Raw genomic sequence first — 27,139 nt, 5'->3', positions numbered from 1 at the left:
AATATTAATGTAAAAATATTGCTCTCTTTATCCTTTCTTTTTAGGGAAGTATTTGTGAGTGAAATTTTGCCTCACTTGAAGTTATTCTTAGGGAGGAGGAGTAGTGGAAAGTTTCTTTTATTGTTTCTTTGTTTTCAAAGTCCAGAAGTGTCTCCTCAAGAAATAAACTCAGACAATACCAAGTCATTTCTCCACACCCTACAGAACCCCATTCATTCTTATCATACTGCAAAGGACCTCACTTCTTTCATCACCAATACACAGCGGAGATAACAACAGGCTATGCACCAAACAGACACGTGTCACCTTTCTGACTCTCACAGTATTAGTACTGGAGACTTTGGTTTTTCTTATAAATACACACTCTCGATTCCTTAAAAGATTATATAAACTGTAAATTAAAACTTCCTGAAAGCAAAAACATCTACAATTCCATTTTCTTCAAGGTCTCATAGGAGAGGACAATGTAATAAGACACAGACAGTCACATAAATAAGGGGTTTCAGGGTAGTCATAAAATAGTGGAACTATTAGAAATAGTTCTGCCTTAGGTAAGAATATGTGGCAGGTCAGTTGAGTCACTGGTGCCATGGACCCAGCAGGGACTATATAACTTAGAAGTCTTGGTTCAAGATGAAAAACAAAAACAAATGAAAATCCCTTCTTCAAAAATGATTCATAGAGGTAGCACACACCTATAATCTCATCATTTGGAAAATGGAGTCAAGAGGATTGCCATAAGTTCATTGCTAGTCTGGGCTATATGGTGAGTTTTTGTCTTATAAAAATGATTCGTAACTATGCTATCAAGGCAGTAGGACTTTAAGCTAAGTACAGGAAATGTCTAAACGTGAGCCCTTATAAATAATAAGTTACATGTTAAGGAATTAGGTATTAAACTATCTCAGACACAGCTGGCCTTTGTAAATTTCAGAGGAGCCTGAAATTCCTCTCTAGGTGACCTTAGATTACTATTTTCATAGCTAAAGCACTGCAAATTTCTCTTTAGCCGTTTTACCTTATGCCTTTCTCGTGCAGTCTGAATATTATCATGCTAAAGATCTTCTGATGGTAAGTGATGAATGTGTTACTAAATATGGTTCTTTAAAAGATCAATCTGTATGCACAGTTTGTAGACAGCTCAGCCAGTGGTTGAATATATAAGAAGGATCTCTCACCTTCATCTTCTTTCTAGAAGCTAATTGCAGACACTCACTCCCTTAGTTCTAAGTGGCCACAACAGTTCCTGGACTGAAGTACCCTCTCTACCCAAATGTTCAGCACACGCTTTTCTTCCAGATCATTCACTGATTCTCTATTAAAACAGTAAGGCACAGTAGTAGATTATAAAACACAAGTGTTGAAACCCAACCAGAAATGGTTTCAGGTGACACTTTTGTCACATGTAATTTTGTATAACACATATTTTTTCGAATGTTAACTTACTGATTAATATAAAAATTATCTAAGGTAAAGATCATCATTGTCACTTGTTTCAGATGAAGAAAATTAGGTTCAGAGAAGTTAAATGATGTGTTCAAGTACACAGAACTGGTGAGTGATAGCTGAATATTAAATCTCTATATGCTGTGTCTTCAGTGTCTGTTCTTTAACATATCTTCCTTGTACTGACTCTTACTGAACTAGTTGGCCTTTACCCATAGGCAGTAGGTCACTGTGGTCAGCACTAGAACTCCATAAGCCTTGGTTTCTTCACACAGATATAAAAAATGGTATTCAGTAATTACAAAGTTAATTTTAGAAATGCACATGAAATACTTTATGAGGCCTCATGGAAATATTAATCAATCTATAATCTTTGTTTGGCTTTAATATACTTCCATGATTTATGGAATCGAGTTCAAGTCTCATCTTCCTTTCAGAACTATCAAAAGATAAATTAGCCTGCCTTACCATCGTCTTCACCTTTCTATGTATGCTCACTGCTGTCTTCATTTTCAAGCCTCAGAATTCCCCAAGTCTTTTAAATTTTAGACTCTTTCTGGGGTTACTCTGATCCAAGAGCCTTATCCAAACATGCTTGTCCAGTCCTTATTGATCTTTTCCTGTTTTGATTCTAAGTTCTTATATATTTTTCAAAGTTATATAAATCACCAGTCTTATTTTGTTATAAATTCCCTGATTGTAGGCATTAAGTCTTATTTCAAATGTGCATCTTGTTTTTCCCGATATCTTGGTGGCCTTTAAGCAGATTTCATAGCCTGTGAATTTTCCATTAGCTCCAGCATCTTGTCCCAGTATACATGCTTGGCCTTCAGGAACACTTGTAGATTTGTTTTAGATATGCATCAATATTTCTTTAAGTGTTCAGCACAGAGTGAGCACTCCATAAATCATCTATTTAGGGACAGTTTGGTACCATATAAGGTCTACCAGCAATCACATATACTCTTCGTGTAAATACGTTTATCCAGTCAGAGTATTTAACAGCTGCAATGAGAATATGGGAAAGAGAATCTTTAGACTTCATTAAAGAAAAAAGGAGCATTCGAATTTTTAGGGTACTTTTTAAAATTTTTGTATTGTAGAATATGTGTGATATTTGTTGAAAATAGTTTCTTATTAAATCTAGTGTTTCAATCTTGAGAATGATTTAACATATTAATGAATTAAAGTACATTTCCATTTTGCCTAATCAGTAATTGTAAATGGTTTAATAATATTATTATTGTGGGGGGTTATGATGTGTAAGAATAAGAGGATGGAGCCAGGCATTGGTGGCGCATGCCTTTAATCCCAGCACTCGGGAGGCAGAAGCAGGTGGATCTCTGTGAGTTCGAGACCTGCCTGGTCTACAGAGCGAGTTCCAGGACAGGCTCCAAAACAATACAGAGAAACCCTGTCTCGAAAAACCAAAAAAAAAATGAATAAGAGGATGAATGGGCCTCTTGCTGTCCTCAGATTCTTCTCAGAGCGTAAGAAAGACTCAGCATGATTTAAAAGAGATATCAAGGCAGAATTTTGCTTTAATATATTGAAAATACTTGTCTCTGGGCCTGAGATCCAAAAGGTTTCTCTTGCACAGATGACAAGAGAAAACTGTGACTGTTTTATAAATCATTTTTGAGATCTGGTAAGTTTCTTTTGGTGACAAACTCAAGAAATCTGACTAAAAAAAAAAAGGAAAACAAAGACAGACAAGGCTTTGCCCCACTTTAATCTGTAAAGAGAATTATTAAATTATCTTAAATCATCCTATTTCATGTTTCTATAGTAGAATTGAACATCCTAAAAACAAAATCATGTACATAAAACAATTTTAAAAATAATCATTGTAAATGTTCAAGTTAGATATTTCAAATGTGATCATACTGAGATTAAATGGCTAATATCTAAATAGCACCCTTTTTAATATATTGTGGAGGGTTTTTTGGTGGGAGACAAAGAACATTTACTTCTTTTTAATAACATTCTTTAGCAAATCAGAAAGAAATTTTGAGCCAAGTATTACTGGATTTTTCTTTGATTAACTAATACTTTTAATCAGACCCTCAAAAACCTCTGGTAATCAGAACTTTCTGAAGGAATTTTGTTTTCTTTTTCTTTTTCCACCCTTGAAAAAATATGGCAGCAGAACATTACAGTGTTAAGGGTTTTTTTTCCTTTGTTTACAATTAAAATCTATTTGGCGAGATAGTCACACACTGGCCCAGCATTAAAACTATGACTGAAACTGATGATCAAGAAGAGGCCCCATACCACTTGTCAGCTAAGTGCTTTGCTCACTGGGGTGAATCACTGACTTTCTCAAGCTCAACTGATTTGTCCAAAGGTCCATCAGTTTCTTTGATAAGAAATTTGTCAGTGTTGACTAAAGTGTGAGATGATGAACATCTCAGTGGGTCAAATACTGTTTTCCCTTATATATGATAACGTGGTCTTCCTAGATGGATTCAGATTTTAATTTGGTCACCACATAGAAAAACTAAAATCATTCATCAACAGAAAAGATAATCCTCTTGAAAAATAGATATGCAGAAAACCCATAATACTCAACACCCAAATAAATGGTAAAATGTGATTTATGAAGTTTTAAAAAGGGTTTAAGCCTTTTAAATCAAATTTAAGAAGAAACATTGAATCAATATAAATTATGCATTTGAGTCCTGTAGAGACAAAATACGATTAGGATTTTTATCAAAATAGAATACTGAAGTGAAAAGTAAGATGAGATTTTCATACTTGAATATTATTTGTCTGAATGCCCTTCTTTATTTCAAATATAGCAACTATTTTTGTGGCCTAGATCATAAAATACTAAATTATAAGATACTCACTAAGTTCATCCAATCCATTACTGTTCCAACTGGAAAGTTGAGGTCCAGTGAGAACTTTTATTTGTTCTGGCAACTTAATGATCTTTTTAAGATCAGAACCTCAGATCATAGGAGTCATCTCTAGGTAATACAACTTGTAGGTTCTTATTTTGTATAAATAACACTTTGTGAAAAACACCTTATTTTGAAAGAATTGGTATTTTATGGATAAGGGCTTGACCCCAAACAGTCTGCTGCTTATCTGGAAAACTTAGAAGGGAGTCAGTCAAATTCTGGAAAACTTTATTATTCAAGTTTGTAGAGTATAGTTTTACTCAACTCATAATCACTCAATTCCACCAGTTAGTAATATGTCAGTACCGTATCTGATCATTGAAAATACTTTGAACTCACTTTATTCAATGGTCAAATCATAGTACCACTAAATCTTAGACATCCCTTTATGTGCCTGATTTTTTTGTTGCCTATTAGCCTAACTACACTTCTATGCTCAGGTACTGTGTGTGTGTGTGCGTGCATGTGTGCATTGTGTGTTATTTATACTCTGTAAACACGTTAAAACTGAATATTTAAGTGTTCCTAAAACAGCTAATCTTCCATTGTTACTATACTATGAAATCGGATTCTCTGCATGTCTACCTTTTCTTCAGTCTTCATATGAGAAACATCATGTCAACCATTCACTGATTCACTCACTAAAGCAATTTTTTAATCCTCAAGTAATAACAATATGAAAAGAAAACAGTCTTGACTTTAAGAATTCATTTACCTGACGCTGCCTGTCTGCTAGTCATTTTGTAAGCTAAAAGGAACCTTAGATTACTAGTTTTTTCAACATTCTGTCATTTTCAAAATGTCCCAAAATTCCAGATAATATGACAGATATCAAGGATAACGTTTCTTTATATGTCAAATATTATTGCAGATGAAAAGTAATATTTTATCATGAAATAATAAAAATGATGTGAAACAGTTTACAAAGGTGACCCCAGGGAAACATAAATAAAGTGCATTTCCAGGCCAGATTCAGGAATAACTAAATCTGTCTTGATGGCCTCATTCCTGTTTCACATGTCAGATATGAACTTGTCAATGGATACTTACATGTTTCTCCTGATATTTAACATGACTGGGCAATCTATGCTAACACCAGTTTTCATTCTTTAACAAACACTTTCAATTGTGAAATTTTCAATAGTTTCAGCTACCCTGTAAATGGTATATGAGTAATCAGGCCATATTGTACATACATTAACAACCTCAACAGAATGTAATTATTCTCTCTTTATGTCCTCATACCACTGCAATCTCAAATCATTTGCTGTTACACAGTTGTTAATGGAGTATGTAGAAGATATGCTCTGATTCTTCAGCCAAACAAACTAGTCAAGGTACCCACTTTCAAAATATCACCATAATCACAGGAACAAATTAGTATCTTTCTTCCTCTCTCCTCATTTCTCTTCATCTCATTTTAAGGAATATAATTAATAGCATTCTTATTTGTATGTCAGTCATTCTTTGTCATTCTTTTACTTTATAAAATAAGAATTTGTTAGCTCATGTATGGCTTTACAAAAATTTGATGAAAAATAGATTCAATGTAGAAGTGTATTGTGTGGTATGGGGACTGGAAAGTCATTAAATATTGGTTTAGTTCCTAAAGTGACATGTAGCTGAATTGTTTTTTATTATTGTTTGCTTTTAACTTTCAAGTATGATACTAACAAATATTCATGGAGAAATATTAATATTTTTAAAAGCTTATTTATACTGAACATGAAAAACATATAATCACTTAAAGAATAAAAATGTTCACTTCTCAGCACTGGAACAGCATATACCAAAGCAAAGAGTATAGCTCTAACATTTGTCATTAATTTTTCTTAAGATTTAAAAAAACCCTAAGATTGTGCATGGTGGTGCATTTCTTTAATCCCAGCACTCCAGAGCAATAGGCAGGCAAATCTCTGTGAGCTTGAAGTCATCCAGGTCTAAATAGCAAGTTTCAAGACAACCAGGGTGCTGTCTCAAATAAAAAAAAGATAGACAGAAAGAAAAAGAAAAGAAAGAAAAAGAAGAAAAAGAAAAAAAGATTCCAAAAAACCATTTCTAACTAATTCAAAATGTGCATTTTTAGTGAATATTTATTTATTAACTGAAATCTAACTATAGCATAAAATAACTAAACAGTTTATCCAATAAAATACAGTATCATTTGATCACATTTTCGGTGTTTCATTTTGCCTATTAACAGCCCAAAATATGTCATTTATTTTCTTAAACAAAGTCACTATTTGGCACAAGAGTCTATTTACATAATAAATTGCTTCATTTGTCATTTATTCCAATAACTTGAGGACAATTATTTGTAACTAAGTCTAACAGAATTTATACATATACTTTCAAGCTGAAATACTGCTAAAAATTTCCAACACACATGCAATTCAGTATGTTTACATAGTAACATTATTTTTTTATAAAACCTGTATCTCTAAGCACTTCATAGTATGTGAATACAGGAGCTAGTCTACCCTCTAAGTAAATAAGGTCTTGGGAGGGGAGACACTGCTGAGCAGTAGTCCGGTGTTCATTTGATTTGAAATGGGCTTGCTAGTCCAGACATTCACTAATGCTATTGTGCCGTCATAAAAATTGTAGACAGCTCAATTCACATTAAACTGCAAGTAGACTTTCAAGTATAAGCCCTTAGCAACCAAGAAATGGATAGTACAAGTAACACTGACAAAACATACTCTTATTTTGCATGTGAGCTTGGTTTTAAGCGAAATTGATACTGAAAATCCAAACATACAAAACAGAGTGGTTGTTTGCATTATAAAATGGTCTTTTGCCTCATAAAGAGATTCCCAAGTTTTATTTAAGTGGCAGCTCCCTTAATGCACTTAAAATACAATTTGATTTATAAAACTTCAGTTTATACACTACTTTTCCCACAACCATTTTGAGGAGCAAAGTAGAGCTATACAAAGTACTTCAATCTCTCTTACACAATTAAGTCTCTTATTGTGTCCATAAAAGGCATGTGAGCTGAAAGATTACCGTTTAAGCCACTAAAATAGAAAGTAAATATTGCCTCTAAAACATGAATATTCCATAAAATTGAAGTACATCAGTGTTCTTTATATTTACAATTTTGGTATTCAACTTTACAAAGTAGATGTAGATAGCACAAATATATAGCTATCGTCAGGCGATAACATTGAGCCTAAATCTGCTGTGATTTGTTTTATTTTAGTGGGATTGTCCCATTTTAAATACATAATTCCAAAGATGTGTTAATAGCACTTAAATTGTAACCAATCTACTTATGATTGATTTATCAGTTCAATATTTTACTTCAGTGAATTTACACACTAAGCCTTCTGCATTGCATTACTCTCCCCACCTGGAGGGAGACTACCTGGGGGTGATTTTCATTAATGTGAAGCTCTCTTTTTTTGTACTATTCTCCTTGCCAAATTTGGAAGTTCTGTGGGGAGAAATGGGTTTAATAACAGTGGGAGTAGGGATGAAGGCTTGGAGTTAGGCAATTAGCGATCCTGTCTAATTTATATCTATGGCCCCTTAGCACACAGCAGATCCAGGCACCAGGGAAGAGAGCACTCAACTTATAGTGAATGAATGCCTGAATAAATGAATTAATGAATGAAACAAATTCAGTAAGAGAACCATCTGGAAGGCTTTGCTCACTAGCATCCAATCTAGTATGATTATGGAATGTGTAGTATCATAAAGAATTTGCAGGGTTTGAGAAATGGCAGAATCTCTCTTTGAGTCATTATGTGTCTTTTCAAAATCTTTAAAATAGAGCCCTTTATGATACATAGTTATTTAGAAAAATTAAGTGACTTTATTAGTCAGAGGACAAAGAGGATATTTAAGAGTCTTTTTCATACTCACCAAATGTCTGAGGAAAGAAGGCACACAGGTTGGCCTAAGTCTATACAAAACACTCCTGGCAATGGTGTCAAGGCTGAGGAATAGTATTTTTGCAAATTTTATACAAATTTACCCACTGGTATATGCAGAAGCACAAAAGCTACTAACTAGGCATTAAAATCTAGAGTGATTGCTATTTAACATTTGTACGGTCAGACATCTATCTCTGTTCCAGGCATAGTCCTAGGGCTGCCATTACCTGGCCTGGAACCATTCTTGCTAAGCTCACACTTATTACAATCTGCTCTTAAGATAGTAATGGAAATAAAACACCCAGGTGGAGGAGTTAAAAATTAATGTCTTAAAGTAAAATAGGTTTAAAGGTGAGCCTATAAAGAAAACCAGGATATAACCAGTGGGAATGCCAATAAATTAATTAAACTTGCATTTGATAGTAAAGATTAAAACATAAGGTTCTTATACTTTTAAATGAAACCATTTGAATTACACGTGAAAGACTTGATTTCAAAACTCAAAGTAAATGAAAAAATCTAGAAGCATGAAATTATTGAAGTAAATTGTAATTATTGAGCTGTAGAGTTTATGGATTTGAGTTCTTCCAGGAGGCCTCTTTAAAAATCACGAAAATGAGTGAAAAGTAAAGTATATTTCATTAAGATCAATGAACTAATTTTGTTATTAACATGTGTGCTTTACTTTCAGAACAATAAGAAAAAATGCTGAAGTAAAACCATGTCATTAATAGATCAAGTCACAGTTAAAGCCTAAAAACTATGTTTAATATGATATATGCTGATTCAACTTCATAATGGCTTCCCCAAATAACTGTCTCTGTATCATGTATCGAGCACTATAAAAGCAACTTTTAAAACTTCTATTGTGTGTGTGTGTGTGTGTGTGTGTGTATGTGTGTGTGTGTGTATGTGTGTATGTCACTCAAAGATGAGGTGGTTTCCAGGAGCTATCTCCATGTCCCAATAAACACTAACTCAGTACTCTAGTTCCTTTTGTATGAAATGTAAAATTTCTGTATTAACATATGTGTAGATCACTTTGACCCACCATTTTCAATTGTAAGTTAGTGAATTTAAATGGCAATTTTTATACTTTTAAACAAACAGCGAACATGTAAGTCAGTCACTATAGATATTCAGGGATTTAAAATTTTGAAACGCCCCTCAGTGTCCTTTACTTTTTTATATGGACACAATTATCTTCTGTTGATAAAAAGTCAATTTTGCACTGTTAATTATTAATACAAATAATTTGGATTTCAGTAATTTCTGTAACATGAATTGTTAATAGTGGTAATGTCATTTTAAAGCTTTAAAAGTAAGTTATCAAGATCCACTTCAATCTCCACACGATAATAAAGGATTATTATGTGCAGTAACCTATTTATGAAAAGGAAACAGTGTGCTTCTTTCAGATGCCATCACTTGCTTTAATAAGGAATTGAAAAGCTGGACTACTTTATATGCAGATCACCATCCCAGTTGCATAAGGATTTACAATAGACAAAACAAAACTATTTTTTGTTGTAAAGAAAGGCTGTTTGTTTAAATCATACAATAATGATTGCATCTAAAAATTATTTACAGTCTAATAAGGTTTCATAAATGTTATATAGAGTTGGTTAGTTAAAATAATTGACTGCTAAGACCAAAATGAAAAGCTTGCTCAAGCTAACAAGAAAACTTTCAAGTAAAGCATGCCCAAAGAAGGCAGAATGAAAAAAGATGCTTACTGCTGTGGTTTAGGTAACCATTAATGAATTTGGAGATGCAAATAGTACATTTGTTTGATAGCACCTCATTAACGCTTCAATTATACTCAAGAGGAAAACCTACCTTTGTCAAAAAATGTGAAAATTGAAAAGAATTTTGAGTCTAATTTTTGATCCTCAAAAAATGTAACATATGCAATTTTATCTCTGCTGTCTTGAATTTGCAGAGAAATTATGTGGGAAGTTTTCATCTTACCTTTGAAGTCTTCCTTCAAGGTATTTAATGGCTCTTGTGTCTTGATTAAATGAGGTGTGTGGCGGCCTCTACTGGTATGTGTTTATAGAAAATGTTGCAACAGGCAGAAAAAATATTAATTTCAATTAAAAAGTTAGAAATACAGATTTCCATTTAAATATATAAAAATATCTAATTTGATGCAGAAAAAATATACTACAAGTTGTGAAATGCACTCTTAATTAGGAAAATAATCTAAAACATTGACCATGTTAGTGTAAAATAATGATTTATGGAAGGGCATTAATTGTTCAATTCACTCTGATATTGGGTTAAATATATTTTATTAATGAATTGCTAATACCGACAGAGGTGGCTTATTACCTCTAGTCCACTGTTAAATCCCCTTTCTTGACTTAAATAAAATCACTTATAACAAACCCAGAAGAAAGGAAATATTTTACATTTAAGTCTATAAAGTCTTAAGCTACAATTGTTTGATGACAGGCTGTTTTCTATAACTCAAGCAAACTGTACCTTGACTTAATTAATACAGCTGACATATAGATCTATTTTACATTGAGTTCAATTTTAAAAAATACAACACATTAAAATACTTTTAATATACTTAAGTGCAAAGGCACTTTAACACAAAGTAGCAATGCCCAGGCCTATACTTGGTAACTGAAGACAGCAATACCATAGATCATTATTTACAAAAGAAGTTGGAGTCCCAAAAGATCTTTGGAGATCTTCTACAAAATATTCTCATTTGAAAACTTTACTTACTATTCCTTCATTCACTATCATTTCTTTTCACTCCCACACTGGCAAAAAGAAAAGAGAGAAAAGCAGAAACAAAACCTAAATAATATACATGAAAAATGCAGTGTAAAAACATTCATGTTCACTGATGGCTCCTAAGAAGGGGAGTGGAGGTGGGAGATCGAGAGAAAAATAATTTAAAGGAAAGCTTGCAAGAGCAATATCGCTTCACCCCTTTTCCCAAGGCTTTCAGTCTCCCATTAGCACTGGGGAAGGGAGGACACAACAAAAGCAAATGCAGTGCTTCCAACAGTTTGGAAAGCATCCTTTGATGCTATAGGGTTGTAAATGATTTCCTTTCACAGCTGACTGATTGCAGTTTGTTTTTCCAGAACTTCGAGGTAGTCTGGTTCTGATTGCGGCTTAGCTTGCAGCAAAGGGTGGTCTGGCTTTGACTGCCCCACAAAGCATTTTCTGGGAGTCCCGTATAAAACGGTTTTATTGATTCTGTCTTGGTTTTGGCGTCGAGATTCATATGAAGGGGCAAACTGCCTTTTAGGTAAGGTACAAAAGTTATAGTGGGCTAGGCCTGCACTTGGTAGTTCCTTCACTCGCTCAGCGATATTCTGATACAGCACCTCAGGCTCTCTTGGGGTGGTCTGCTTTTCCAGCAACTCAGTGGCACTTATTGTATAAGCAAGTGGGGCTGGCTCTTCTTTTTTCTCCTCCAAGTTGCCATAGCTGAAGTCCTGCAGGTTTCTGTAATAGGCTACTGGGTCTCCTTCCTTTTGCATGTAGATGGGGTTTTGGCACATCTGACCCACAGGTGGGGGGATGTAGTTATAGACATGACCATCAGCTTTATCATTTGTTTCGGTATTGTAAGACCCATATTGTAAGTGGAAGGAACTTCCATCTAAGTTGTTGGCACTCCTGGGAACAGCTGGCACTCCCTTTCGACGTTTCAGAACAAAGACGAACAGCCCTGCCCCAAAACAGACAGACAGGATAAAAACAACCAGCAATCCTAAAATTAAGACGGAAAGTGGAACTTCAGTGTGTAGTTCAGGGTAAGAACTAGGAGACACACTAAGTGACCTAGGTGTGTCTGTGTTGTGATTCATTGATAAAATAGTCCCATCTGACAAATTAGGATTATCTGGACAAATAGCCTCCCTTCCCAGGAATTTCAGTATCTCCCCTGCATGCTTAGCGGGAGACTCACAAGTCACCTCATTGATGATGACAGGAGAATTGGCATGTTCGGTCCAGTCCTTTAGCCCCATGATGTCACAGGTGCAGTCCCATGGGTTCTCTTGCAGATCTATCTGGATAAAAGCAGGAAGCTGGTCCAGAACTCCTTTTACAGGCAGGTGTGAAAAATGATTGTTTCTCAGATTCAGCCTGGTGAGGGCTGTGCCCCCAAATATATTATCAGGTAAGGACCGCAGCAGATTGTTGTTCAGAAACAGGAGCTGGAGGTTAATCAAAGCATCAAAGGTCAGAGGCTTAATCTCCTTAATGACATTATACTCTAAATAGAGATACTGCAAGCTCTGCAGTCCATCAAACATGGAAGGGCACAGCACTTCAAGGTAATTGCCATTTAGATAAAGTCTGCGTAAACTGGTCAGGTTTGTAAAGGCACCTTCCTGAATGACTGCAATTCTGTTGTTTCCTAAATGCAGCAAATCCAGTGAGCTGTATTCTAAGAGGTCATTCTTATATACTGTTTGGAGATAGTTCCCTGTTAAGTAGAGTTTCTTTGGACTGGTAGGCTTGGGCTGCAGGTCAGAGATGTTAGTGAACTTCCTTTCTTGGCAGTTAACATTTAGACCATTGTCTGAGCTCTGAGAGGTACAGACACAGCTGCTGGGACAGGTGAGAGCCATGGGGGACTTGGTCTGGTACACCATGATGGGCCCAAAGCTCTGCCGGTCTTTTGACACAGTCACTCGCGGAGTTGGACGATTTCTCATTTTGGGTGGCCGACTTGCTTTTGGGGCCCTGGTTGGATTGAAAGCAGGATTCATTGTAGGGGACAGCCTTTGGACATGAGTGTCTGAATGACTGCTCCTAGGACTAGAATCACCACTTGCACTTTTTCTGGGACAGAGGTCCTGTCTGGTCAGTTGGGTCACATCTTTCCCATGTAACCTGAAAGGAGTTTCACAGACAATCTCGCCCACAAAAACAGTAATGGTGTCCAGCCATGCCTTGAGAGGAAGTAGGTCACAGGTACAATTCCATGGGTTTTCTTCCAGCTGAATTTCCATGATTCCTCCAATATGTTCAAGGACACCAGCAAAAGGCATTACTTTCAACCTGTTTCCCCTCAGGTCTAAGTGAGTTAGCAGGACAAACCGAAACACATTACTAGGCAGAGACAGCAAAAGGTTGTCATTCAAGATGAGCACTTTGAGCTTATTTAGTTTGCTGAATGCCCCTGCCTCAATGGTGCTGATGTAATTGTAGTCAGCTTGGAGGTACTCCAGGCTCTCTAGGCCTAGAAAAGTGTCCTCTCTCAATACCTCCAGTTTGTTGTTATTGAGGTGCAGTCTCTTGAGAGTCTTCAGACCGCTAAATGCCCCTGGTCGGATCTCCTGCAACCCATTGTTACCTAGATGAAGAGTCACTGCGTTTGAGTAATTAACAAATTCGTTTGGATACAGTCTTGTCAAGAGATTTCCGTTGAGAAACAGCTGATAGATGCGATACTGGGGGGGTTGGAGCAAGCTGACAGTTGTAAATCCTTTGTTTTCACAGTTAATATTCAGTACGTTTTCCTTCTCTTCGCACAGGCAGCGAATCTTGCAAATGTCTTTGGCAGTTTTGCGGCTCTCGGTCTGTAAGATCCCGGCCACAGTTAACACACTGAGGAACCAAATGCTGCTCAGCATCTTTAGGCACCTTTGATGTCAGCTCAGGTACCTACAGGCAAACCTTGAATGAGGGACAGGGGGAGAAAGCAGGGTGCAGGGAAGAAAGAAACAAGGAAGCCTGATTAAAATGACAAAGCTAGGAGGCGGGTGGCAGAGGGGAGAGTGAGGGGGTGGGCAGCAAGGAAGAACGAAATCACTGCGTATTACAAAGCAGTTTCTTCTCTTTTTCTCTACCCACTCCCCCAAGCCCACCCACACAACATGTCCCAGAACACACATGCTTGCACCTGATTTCCCGGAGGGTCACAGCTAGCCAAGGAGTCATTAGTAATCCAGTCGTCCTACTAAATCCGGCCCATCTCCTCTTCCCCTAGGATATTTTGAAGAAATCTCAGGCAGATCGCCCTTCTTGGGCTAGCAGTAGAAATTGCTTTACTTTTTTTTTAAACTGCATAAAAAGGAGGGTGGAAAAATGAAAAGTCAGGGGGGCTAGCGGAGGGGACAGGATGGGAGGGCAAAAACAGTTCCTGCTTGGGGTTACTTACACATCAGGAGAAGATAGGGCTCCCCTCCTCTTCAGTCCACCAGTAGTTTAGCATCTTCGGGAAGAGAGGGAGAGCAAAGTAAAAGAAGACGCCACTTGCAGGGGTATGCTCTGCTTTTTGTTTGGTTGATTTAATATAATAGGGGAGGGGTGCGCAGAAATTTTAAATGCCGCTGAGGGTCAGAGAAACAGGAGGATTGGAGCAGAAAGGAGCTGAGCTGCAGGGAACCAGGGGTGGGACCGCATAGGGAGGTTTCATTGATTGGGTCGCTTAGGCTTTTGCCATGGCTAGTGGAGCCTCGGCGCGCGCTTTCAGTCCAGTGGCAGCAGCAGCAGTGCGTCTAGCAGTTTGAATTTGAGAGGTTTTGCAGGCTCCCCAGGACAGGAATGGGGTGACGTCACGGGGGAGAGGAGTGTGGGCAGAATATCCAGGGCGCTTGGTGGGGGAGGGTGGGACAGAAGCTTCCCTTCCCTTTGAGTGGCTTTGCACAGCTCAATTGCCAGCTGCGTCAGTTGTTTCAGAATTACTCTATCTCCAGCCGGGCTGGCGGCAAGAGAAGCTCCTTGTGAACAGGAGTTTGTTTCTCAAGCAGGCGGCCCAGCTCCCTTTAGTGCTGACCTCACTGAAACTCCCCTAATCCAAACCAGTCCTAAGGATCTCTTTCACTTGCCTTTCCTCATCTATACCTTGCCTAAGATCAGTTATCTGGTCATTAAGCCTGATCTCATGCCAGATTCCCAAGGCAGGATCTAGACCCTCCCAGGAACTTGTATGTGTTGTATGAATGTGGTATCTCTTGCTACCGGACTGATGGCAGCTAGACAGACTGCTAGCTGAGATGCTTTCGGCGCAGAGTGGAGTGTTTCTGCGCTAGTGTGTCTGTGTGGGAGTGAGAAGAGTTCTCCAAGGGGAGCGATACTTTACTCTGTTTCAGTGCTTAGGGAATTACATTCTGGGTGGTGACCCCCCAAACAGCTATTTGCCTGGACTCTGGAAAGCCAGCTCAACGTTAACTGGTAGATTGAGCCAAACAAAAATAAAATGCTTCTCCCCCTGAGGTTTATACTTAGCCAGATAATGAGGCTTAAACGTGTGCTGTTTGCCTGGAGGAAAGTGAAGTGGAGTGGGTGTCAGAAAAGTATTGCCAGGCTAAGGCTCAGCTAGGAGTGGGAGCCAAGGCAGGGGCTGTTGAGCCCTGTAGGCTGCAGAGACAGAGAACCTTCACCCCACCCCATTCCCCCCAAACAGGGAAGAATGCAGGGCCAGAGAACTGACTTCTGCTAAGAAGTGGATAAAAGGAATTGTGAGCTGAAACCCAGAATACTAGAGTTCTTGATCTAGCTTTGTGGCCCTGTCTGTCACTACTTTTAGGATCTTACCATTTCTGTTTGCTAATGGTGGTAGAGTGTTGGTCCTCTGGGTCCTGATGTTGCATTTGGGTTCAAATAACCTTTCTAGAGCATCACTAAATGGCTAGGTGTTGGATTTTTGCCTGCATTATCTCTTTTCTCCTTGTTGTATTGTAATACATCCAGGAGTCCCAAGTGGAGAGCTCATTTGCATGTGTGAATAATGCCTGCTTGGAGGAGCTATAGGCAACCTCTGATGGAAAAGAAGATAGAAGTTAGGAAAACATATGGGAAAGAAACAATAACGAAAGGGACTGATTAAATGTGTTTGTTCCACTAAACAATTCACCTTTCTTTCCCTGCCTCTTCAGATCTGCTGCAGAGTTCATCGGTGTCTTATTGTCTAGCCAGAATGAAAGGGAGGCAATGCCACGGGCAAAATAAACCATTTGAGGATGGAAAACCACCCAGTTTACTCCTTTTCTTTCCCTATTAAGTAGAAATCTTAAGGCTGCATAACTTATACAAGTTCCTTCCTCCCTCATAAAAATTGGGGCAGTTTAAAAACTTCAGCAATAAGGCCACCTGTGGCACTGTGATCTCCTGCCCCATTATGTCTGGCTTTCTCTCTTCTCTCTTCCTCCTTTCAAGAAAAGCCTTGGATCATCGTTCAAGATCCCCCTTCTTGCTGCCATTCCTCTTTGGCCTTTAACAAGATTTATTCACTCTGAGGCCTTAGTTGTCTTTCCCCAGGACCTAGGGCAGGCATGAGAGGAGCATGGCACTCCTGGGAGTGGACAGTGCAGTTGTGGATAGCCCCCCATTCTATTGCAGGTGCCTCATTGCATGCAGGCAGAGTCATTCCTTGTGAGCAAATTTCAATGTATTTCCAAATATTGAAAGTACATTGCTTCTAGGGAGATACGATTTATTGATTCAGCCTTTCATTTAATGAACATTTAGCAAATGTGACAGCTGTACAAAACCTAACAAACCAGGATTATTTTACAAATTGGGACATTCCTCAACCAAGTGACCTGCTGACTTGGTTAACTTCAAGAAACTCAAATTAGAATCAGAGCCAAGGGATTCAGAGTAACCTTGTATTCTTTAGAACCCAATACTGCTTAATATGAGTTAGAGAATTGCAAACGTAAACGTAATGGGATATCTTACAGGGAAGTGCCCATTTTTTTTACTGCTAAAATAAATGTCATTAGTTTTAGTTTTCAAAGACAGCAAAATCTTCAAGACATAGGTAATGCTCTACAGACTCTTTGAAAACCAGGATTGTTAGACTAGAAATGAAAGAGAAAGAAAATGGGAGGAGGGGAGAGAGAGAGAGAGAGGAAGAGAAGAGAGGAGAGGGTTTGGTGGTCTTGAGATTTCTACCACTTACACAATAAAAGAAATTTGGTGCTAATCCAGCAGTCCTGTGCCACAACAAGGACCCTGAGATGCTGAGTTTTCATTTTATTGTTATCTTTCTGCATGAGTCAATTTACTCTGCCACGGTATCTTCTGCCTGTGTCTGAGCTTCTGTAGCCACTTTGAGAAACATGATCCTTTCTGGACGTGAATGAGTCTCAAACCCAGTGAATACTTTTAAGTAAGTTTCATTTGGTCCAGTGTAACTGCTAAAAAGGGTGGGCTTTTAAGGAGCTAAAAAGGTTCACCGTGAACTGGGAAACACAAAAGCAGGAGGAGCAGATGCTTAAATAAGCAAACTGCTTGTTCTCTTCCTTAAGGAGAGAGAAGTTGAAATGCATACTCCACTGCCTCACCCTCCTTTGTCATTAACCAGCTAGAGCTGGGTTCAGGTCACCCAAGCTTTTTCCACAGGTCACAGGGGGGCCAGGCTGCAACACATTCCTGCAATCCTTATGGCTAGAGCCAGCTTAGATGTCCAGCAGGCCCAGCAGCCTTCTTCTCCAGCCTTCAGGCTGCTTCATGCTAATCTAGCTCCCTTCTGGAGAGACCCAGGCTCTAAAGGAGTCTCCTTTGCAATAAACGGGATGCACCAGCTGTTAGAGTAGTGGTACCTTTCTTACACCCTAGCGGCTAATGTCTTGATGCCAGGGGGTGACCTCTCAGAGGCGAGGGCTACTCACTCTGCCTTTGCCACGGGGCTTGGGCACTGAGAATGAATAGCGCATGTTGCTAGCAGAAGGTCTTGCATGGGTGAACCCTGGTAGCAGTGGTGGTGACCTGGTCATGAGACTCCTGGATCTCTACCACACCCGCAGAAGGTCAGGGGGCAACAAAAAGAGGGTACTGAGGGGAGACGGAGATGCACAAGAGCTGGCCATGGTGGGTAGAGCCAAGCCACCCCGGGGTCTTTCCCACTTTGAGGCCAAAGGTATCCTGCTCGTGGGTCGCATAGCCACAGCATTCCCGAGTATTCTTAACTTACCGAGAGAGCAGAGAGCGCTGCCTAGATCTTCCCCGAGGCTCCAGCAGCATCAGCGACTCTGAGAAGCTCAGGAGCTAGCACCGCCCGGGTACCAGTCGGGCTGGATGTGCAGTGGCACAGCAACGAGGAGCGGAGCGCAGGCGGTGCCCCCCCACCCCCACCCCAGGGCGGGCAGATCCTTGCTGGAGCAGCTTACCACACACAGCAGCGCTTCTGGCAGGAAGGAGGGAGGGGAAGGAGACAGAAGAGGGAGGGAGAGAAGGATGGTTGCTCCTCTCCAGCACTTATCAATCACCCCTTAGATCAAATGTCCCTGCTGTGCACTCGGGGAGGGGTATGTACCAGCCCACAAAGGAGCCTGCTCCAGTTCTCTGACAAGCGCTGCAGAGCACCGCTCTTCCTGTCTGCCCCTCTTAACTGGAGCTCTGCCCAGCTATTGCAGCTTCTACCTTGTGCGGCCCCTTAGACTGTGTCAAGTAAAATAAGAATGGTACTTGCGCGATGTATCTGAGGGGTGGAAGTTATGGACAAGTGAAAAAGCAGTGAGCAATCTGAGTTGGACACCTTCCTGTAACGCTGCTGTCTCTCTTAACTAGTAAGCACCCGATCACTGGAGTTCGCTTGCATATTTTTAAGGACCTCTCTTGGGTGGTAAACAAGGTATTTTCGTATTATATCGTGTTCAGGGAGACTCAGTGCAAATGTTTGAACACAAGCAAGACTTAACAGTGTTCCAGACCCTGCCTGAACAGTGGTTATTTTTATGCTTCAGGCGGTTTTCAGAGCCCTATTTCTTGTCTTCTCCTTTGCTTTTCCCCCCTCTCATTTCTTCTTCCTCTCTATTAGTAGTCTAGACTGATTCTATTAAAGGAGTTCAAAGAGTCAGGTGGTTCACGAAGGTGATGAGGATTTTGCAAAGAGCACTGCCTCCCTTGCAGCTCCTTCTCAGCTCTCCCAGACCATTCTGGGTTAAGTTGCAATTGGTTCAGCTAATCAAGGAATATGGAGTTCTGGTACCAAGACAGTGGCCATCTCATCCTAGAAGAGAGGAGCTCTAATTGAAGTTTCCATAGCTTCCTGACCTTTTCATATGCCCTCTTAGAGTCTCAAATCCCACTTACTCAGAATATCCAGAGGGTTGGTAGGGAACAGAAGAAAAAGAATTGAAAAATAGAAAATTATGCCAGGAGAGAGGTGCAAAATTAGAGCAAAAGCTGTCTAAGAAGCTAGTGAATGTGCTTTAGGGTTTATCTACTTTCAAGGTTATTGCTCATACATTTAAACTAGATTCATGCAACAATGAATCTGCCTCTTACCTCTTGAAATTCTTTTGTGCATTTTCCTTTCTCTTCTCTTTGGCTTTCTTTTTTTTAAAATAATGGTTGACTAAGGAGACTATGATGGGCTTTTAAAAATAAACACTACTGATAATCTTATGCTGTGAACAGGTAAAGTTTACTTTAGTAATATCTCAAATTGCCTAATTGTATCTCTTGGATCTACAGATCATTAATGTTCCTCTTACTCGAATCTTAAAGTTTATTTTGAAATTTCCATGTCATTCAAATAAACAATTTCAATATTACATGTTTGAAAATAACTTGAGGATAAACTATTTTCTGCTACATATAAACATTCTTCTTTTAAGTTCCTTGTTTGTTTATGAAAAAAGTTCAGTGTGATATTTGCTACAGATTGTAGTGGCAGTTGGTGCACATTGTATTATTATTAAGGGCAGTTATTTTGTTACTTCTCTTTCTTACCCTGGTAATCTTTCTTGTAGTTATTTAATGGGTGCTGCTAACAACTACGAAATGTGAGGCTAGGGACCATTGAGATATAAAAATAATGAGACTGTCTACTGGAGAAAAGGAAGAGTATGCTGAGAAGGGTGGCGTGTCTCTAGTTAAAGGGAACAACACACACACACACACACACACAAGCAAGCTATAACTAGGTTGCAAATTCAGTGAAGTACAAAACAACAGTAATAAAACAAACTGATGTTTATTTGGATTTTTCATTCTTAGGTAATGGACTGAATACATTTATTTTAATTAGCCTTGTAAGTAATTCTCACATGCTTGCCAGCCTTCAGAAAGCATTGAGCAACCTGCCTTTCCACATGGAACCTCAGTGATAGGTAAAACGAAAAAGAACACACTATACTTTTAGTCAGCAGAAAATTTTCAAGTAGGTGGGTAGCATTTTGAAGTGTTCTCTGAATGTGCACATACACACTAAATGATGAGCAATAGCAAATTTTGTTAGAGCTATTGTACAGATAATTATAGTAGAAGAGAGCTTGAAGCATATGAAAAAAAATTAAGTCTACCAATTTATTTGAAAGCTGCCTTATACTGACTTTCATAAAAAATTCTGTTTTAGTGGAAAGTTTCTAAATAAAATGGATACAAAAGACACATTGATACACATGTGCTTTCAGTCATACAAATCACATTATTATTAATTCTTCTATACAGGAGCAATGTGAATGTATCTTGATGTTTGTGTGCTTTTTTTCTATTGTATAGTTTATTTTGCTAAAGGGCTAGAGATCCCTGATTACAAATTAAATTAGAAAACAGGGAAATAAAATAAAATTTTACCTCTACATTTATAAATTTATGATTATTAGAAGAAAACCAGAAATTTCATCTATGATGGAAAAAAGCATGTTTCTAAGGTATACAAATACTATCAAGTTACTATGTAGTACATAGTTCACCTGCAAATGTTATTTTTCCACTAGAACCAGAAAGCATCAGATAAACAAACAATATGGGAGATGAGTATCAATTCTAAGATAGATTACTGCCCTTTCAGAGAAAACTGTTCCCTTGAAGCAAACATTTTTGAAAAGGGCTCCAAAGGACAGACAAATTTCTAAATAAAGTGGCATACAGAGGACATGCTCTAAATACCAATGATTAGAGTTTGAAGGTTATTTTAGACATTGGTTTCTGATGTTTTTGAAAGTATAGACATTTTAAAAACTCAGTTCAATTATTCTAATTATTTTGGCATGGGTTTTGTCTTCTTTTAAATAGTGTGCCAGCACCCAAAGCAGTTTGTCTTTTAATTAAGCACATGTCTAAGTGCTTTAACTCAAAGATCTGGGCTCACATCCCACCCCTATTACTTCTTCATCACTGGTCCACAGGAAGTTCTGCACCTCTTTCAGTTTCTCCGTGTGTAAAACAATTGATACCATCTGTATGATGTCAGGGCAGGATGCATATAATACTCTTAATCCTGTCCAGGTGCTACACATAAATTCAAGGAAAAGATGAAATGAGGAATTTCTATACTCACTCCCTAAAGTGAAGAAATTTAACTAAATCTAATGATTTCAGTAAAAAAGGAAAAGCTTAGTTTTCCTTAATACAATAAGAATTAGAAAAACTTGTGAACCCTGTTACTGTTATGTAATGCCAGTCATTCAAATAAAAACTTCACCCCTTTTTCTACTTTATGTGTGTTATGGTAAATATTGTGTAATTGTCAGGATCTAGAATTATCTAGGAGACAAATCCCTGGCAATATCTGTAGCATAATTTCTAGTTGACATTATTTAAGGTAGGGAGACCATATTAGTGGGTAATGCCATTATGAGGGCTAGACTTCTAGAGTGAATAATAAAAGAGAAAAAGAGGTGGGTATCAGTAGTCATATCTCTGCTTCTTGCCTGTGTATTCAAACTAACCAGCTGTTTCCTTCTCCTGCTGGCATGGCTTCCCTTGCCATGATGGACTGTATCCCTTGAAACTGTAAGTCAAATTAAGCCTTCCCCCTCTCTGAAATTTTTTTGTCAGGTGTTTTGTCACCACACTGAGAAAAGTAACTAATGCAATATGCATAAACTGGAGTTGCTCTGACACAGCAAGACCAAGATCTTATAATGCCTCTTATAATACTAAGACTCACAAATGGAGACAGGTGATACAAACTCATGCTGCTCCCCAGGAAGAAGTGTGTGCCACAATCTGGATAGTCATAGACTATGGCCCACTGAATTGATTTCAGAGGTGACTAATAGATTCTATTTCATAGTTTGGAAGCACTAACTCACTAGATTGGGCAAGAAAGAAAGGAAAATTGGACAGAAAAGAGAAAAATGGGCAATAGAGGCAGAAGGGGGAAAAGAAATACATGTGGCAAAAAGTTATGGAAGAATTTATAGTGCTTGATAAATTATGTCAAGTACCACATACAAATGGCTCCCATTCCCTGAGAATTCTAGATCTTCCCTGTTGTTGGATGAATCCAGTGATTCATTGGCAAGAAGAGTGTCTAAGCTTACTGAGTAAATATGTATAGCAAAAGCCACAGATTTTACAAGTAAGGACAGTAGTAAGCATGTCTTTCATTTATCCTGACACAGTCTAGCCTATTAATCTTACTGCAACTGGGTGTTTTAGTTTTGTCTGGAGTTATAACCTAATATGTTCAGGAGGAAGCTGAATTTATTGGGTATGATGTTGCACTTTATTGGAATTGTATAGTGCTGTTGAGTTTCTGTACCGAGTTCTCTTGATTTTATTTATGTATTTATATTTAGCTAGTATAAATGTATAGTACAGTATTACTGTGGTAGAGAGTTCATTGCTGACTTGGCTGGAAGATTCAAAAATGTCTGCTTGCTAGTTGCCCAGTTCTAAGGAGTTAACAGCCAGAAGAACAGCTACTACGAATTTGCATTAAATATTTCTGATTTTTAAAAATATCTTAATTTGTGAAAAGGACTAATCTATTAGTATTAAAAATGGTAGATATGGCATATCACAGATCTACCATAAAACTGTGATTTCCACAAAATGAAGTGTGCTTTAAAAATTGTGAATGCAGAAGGTGAGAGTAAGAGTGAAAATAAAATCATTTCCAAATAAGCACTATTCAACCACCACTACAAATCAATGAGGAAAAATTTTTTTACTTGAATCCTGATTAACTAATATTTTGACATGATATTAGTTCCCTTTTTTCCATTATGTCTCAGGAAGTCCTTAAATAACATTACAATGACACCTAGCATATAGCTCTATTCATCTGATTATTGCTATTATTGTTCATGAGGTCACCCCTAAGTCAATGGTAAAGTCCCTAAGGCATATCCTATAACTTTTGCATCTCTCTGTAGACTTAATCTCTTATGTCCTAAATATATCTATTGTGAGGGAACCACATTATTTTTCTTTAAAAACCATCATTTTGGGTGACCCCAGAAAACCATGAAAATAACGGAGACACAGATGTCACTGCATTGTTCCTTTAGCTCTTCATATGGAGATGTAATGATCATAAGCCAAAAAATGACACTAGCTAAGGTTGGCCACTTAGTTGCCATCATTTGGTCATATTGAATTGTCTTGTTTATTTTAATGTATTTTTTCAATAGGAACCATAATATTTAAGAAAATTTTTCCATGCCTGTTAGATTATGGAAGCTAGTTGTTGTAGCAAGGAAGAACAGTTGTCAAATTAATAAATTGATATTCTCACAATTTAAAAAATATATAATCATGCAAAATATCCCCCCTTTCTTGTATATAAGCAAACACTACATAGATTTTTTTGGTATAAACTAAAAGTCTTGGTATTAAGTTCCATTTGTTTGGAAATCAAGTAGCATTGTTTTACTCAAGGGTCTGCATTGATTTACATCAGAATCTACAGGATGTGTTGAACTGCTATTAAAAGTTTATTCTGTTATCCCTGATGTCGATATTAGCCAAATTTATCCTTGAGCCATAGTGGTTATACTAATCACAGGACACATAACTTCATTAACCTGTGCTTCTATATATTGTTATTTAAGTAATGACTTCAGTTAAGTTAGAATTCTGATGGACAATAATTATTATATTAAGTTAGATTAAAATTGTGTCTATTGTCAAATATATAGTAGCACTTTAAGTAATTATTTTAAAATTACCATGCTATATTAGCAATCAGCCCTATGTAAAAAGATCTTAAAACACAAGTAGTAGGCTAATGGTCTGCAGTTACTCTGTAGGTTTATGAAGCTGCTTTTACAGACTTCCAACTGTTTCCTTTTATTGAAATACCAAAACAATAAGTCCTCTTTAGAATTTTCTGTCTGTAAAATGGCAATGATTATTTTTTGTACAGAAATCTACTGAAAGTCCAGAACAACCTAATGACTTATGTTTCCTATGTGCATCTGTTTATATACCTTTCTTCCCTTCATTTTCTGTTTTTGATTAAGGATGATTTGGAAATTCCCCCATTCAAAATTAGTCATGTTGTCAATGAAATCTATAAGTATCACGGGCACCAGCATTCTGAGAAAATAATTGCTTTCAATACACCATATAAAAAATCTACAAAAAAGATAATGTTGTCATTGATACTTTTCTTGTTCGTTTTTTGTTTACTTACAGACTCTATTTAATTACAATATTTCTTCATTCCCTTTCTTCCTTCCAGGCCTTCCCATATACTACTCTCTGCTCTCCTTCAAATTTATGACCTTTTTCTTACTATTTATTATTGCATGCAAATATGAATACATAGTCTAATGAATGTAGATATATAATCTCAAACATAACCTGCTGAGTTATGTTTGTTGCAAAGAGAAATTTACTGGATAGCAGGTTTAAGATCTGTAATTATAAGGACAAATGTTTATAGATCATCATTAGGAAAAATGTTGGTTTAGTAAATTAGCGGTTGTAGATTACCTCCAATAGTCACAATTTCACAAATACTGATTAGTTAGCTAGGTTTTTAATGTCAGGCATGATACTCCTCAAGTCCAATTAGAAAGCTGTTGGTTATAGTGAAAGTATGGTTATCATAGCATTACAGTCATTAATATAGTTCATAGACATCATAGTTGGATAGAGTTGTTGATTGCTTCCTGTCTTAATTAGGGTTTCTATTGCTATGAAGAGACACCATGACTTTGGCAACTCTTATAGGAAAAACATTTAATTGAGATGGTTTACATTTTCAAAGCTGTAGTCCATTATCATCATGTTGTGACATGATGTTGTGCAGGCAGACATGGGTGCTAGAAAATAGCTGAGAGTCTTGCTCACAGTCAACAGAAAGTAGTCTGTGTCACTGGGTATAGCTTGAGCATAAATGAGCTCTCAAAGCCCATCCCCATAGTATCACATTTCCTCTAACAAGGCCATATTTACTCCAACAAGGCTGCACATCCAAATAGCGCCACTCCCTTTGGGAACCATTTTCTTTTAAACCACCATACTTCCCTCCTTTGGAAATTTGCATGGCACCTTCTGGTACCATGAAAGCCAGTTAGAAAAGTGCCTTCTTGATTAGCCTGACAAAATGACAGTATTTTAATTTCAATTATTTTTTATTAAAGGTCTACTGATATTTGTGTTTCTAGATAAAGTTTGGAAATTTGAAATAAATGCTTGTAAGTAATTACTAAGTTGAAAGAAAGTGAGTACAGACCTCAATATTGAGCTTGAGTATGGAATGATTTATCTTATTATTGGCCCATAGCTACTGTTATGTGGAATCTGAAGCAGTTTATTTTTCCTGTGATCATTTATGAGATGCACTAAATAATTTTGAGGTTAGTACAAGGGACAGTATGATCCATAATAGTTTTTTTTATTTTTCTGTTCAGTTTGCTTTCTTCCTCTGGACAAATTTTTGAATAAAGTTATGTAAACACTTTAGAGTAGTCTTCAAACATTGGGAGCTGAGGACATTATCAGGAAGCTCTCTTGCAAGACCTGTGTGAACTTCAAGAAAATTTCTGCTAGAAACTTTTGAAAGTAAAATAAAACACCTAATTAACATTTAGAAGAGGAAGATAGATATCCATTTCAAATAAGCTGACCTGAATTTCAGTAGTAGAATCTCATTGTAATTGCTAATAGGTACTGTGTATACACACCCAAGGCAGAGGGGGACTTAAGCTCTCAGACTTACAAAGGTGAATTAACTTAAAATTAAAGACATTTTTGAGAAAAGATATTTCATTTGCCAAATATAGGTGATCTACAAGCACCAATTACTCAGAAACGTTGAAAGTACTAATTACACTTTCTACCCACCTATATTACTCTAGTTATTTTAAGAGTAGTCAGGTGACTTCATTTGCATTCAATATAAGTAGCAGCAAAAGTGTTGAGTTTGGAGTTGAGCATACCTAGGTCACTCAAGTGTCTAAGGAATTTTTTAAAGCTACTCTGAATTTCTAGATTCTCTGTGCTTGGGTTGCCTGTTTTGGAAAGAAGGGATCATTATACTAACCTGGTGAAGATTGTCTTAAGAAACACAGAAAGCAGATATTAAAATGTTTCATGCTTTAGATAGCATTTATAAGCTAAATAAGGATGCATAGTCTCTTACCAGCATTTGTAGCTTGATCCATAGAGTAAGAACTATCATCATCCTTCTGGAAATATCAGAAAGAGATTCTCTTTTTCAAAGCCCCTCTAAGAGAGATGAGCATAGAAAAGAATCTGAACAAGCTTACTTCAGTTCTTTTTGTGCCTAGGACTTGGTAAATGACTATAGATCTGAAGTTTTCACTGGTAGATCCAGCTCTGGGTATCGACCAAACCAAGTTACTGAAGTCAGTGTTAACTATGATTATCTGTCATTTTGATAATCAGCTATCTGATATTTGTATTTATACATATTTAGTTGTGAACACAAGATGGATTTAAAAAAAACTGAGACTTTTCACATCTGTGTCCCCAACAGCAGAAAACATGAAATTACAGCTCCTGAATCATAAGCAATTTTCATTATATCCTTCTGTTTCTGTAGTAATTGTATTTATTCAGTACACAAGATGACTATAACTTAGTAAACTCCTTACTGAACTTCACTGTACACTTTTACTTTTTGTTAATTGGAAGATTAATGTAGAACATTAATGTGTACATAAAAATTAATCTTTAATATATTTTATCTATGCACATATTCTAACCTAGCTCACATTTGTTAAAGTTGAAATCTTCATTACAATTTCAAAAAAAATGAAAATG

The 27,139-nt window shown here is 37.3% G+C and overlaps 1 protein-coding gene across 5 annotated transcripts; it reads right to left on the bottom strand.

Moving 5' to 3' along the window:
• Window positions 1-6,427: 6,427 nt before the first annotated feature.
• Window positions 6,428-18,554, bottom strand: Slitrk2 (SLIT and NTRK like family member 2). 5 transcript variants are annotated; one of them, XM_040744679.1, is made up of 4 exons: window positions 18,138-18,554; window positions 14,376-14,429; window positions 14,108-14,278; window positions 6,428-13,891 (listed from the first exon to the last, which is right to left on the bottom strand). In XM_040744679.1, the coding sequence occupies exon 4, from the start codon at window positions 13,846-13,848 to the stop codon at window positions 11,308-11,310; it is 2,541 nt and encodes an 846-aa protein (XP_040600613.1). In that variant the 5' UTR covers window positions 13,849-13,891; window positions 14,108-14,278; window positions 14,376-14,429; window positions 18,138-18,554; the 3' UTR covers window positions 6,428-11,307. The 5 variants fall into 5 exon arrangements, with proteins under 5 accessions (XP_040600613.1, XP_040600614.1, XP_012981069.1 ...); XM_040744680.1 differs by having other exon boundaries at window positions 6,428-13,879; window positions 14,118-14,278; XM_013125615.3 differs by having other exon boundaries at window positions 14,118-14,278; window positions 18,138-18,553.
• Window positions 18,555-27,139: the final 8,585 nt, after the last annotated feature.

This window comes from Mesocricetus auratus, unplaced genomic scaffold, assembly GCF_017639785.1.
Source record: "Mesocricetus auratus isolate SY011 unplaced genomic scaffold, BCM_Maur_2.0 Super-Scaffold_100003, whole genome shotgun sequence".
Classification (NCBI taxonomy): domain Eukaryota; kingdom Metazoa; phylum Chordata; class Mammalia; order Rodentia; family Cricetidae; genus Mesocricetus; species Mesocricetus auratus.
Note: the sequence above shows the minus strand (reverse complement) of the source record. Positions and strands in the feature narration are given on the sequence as shown.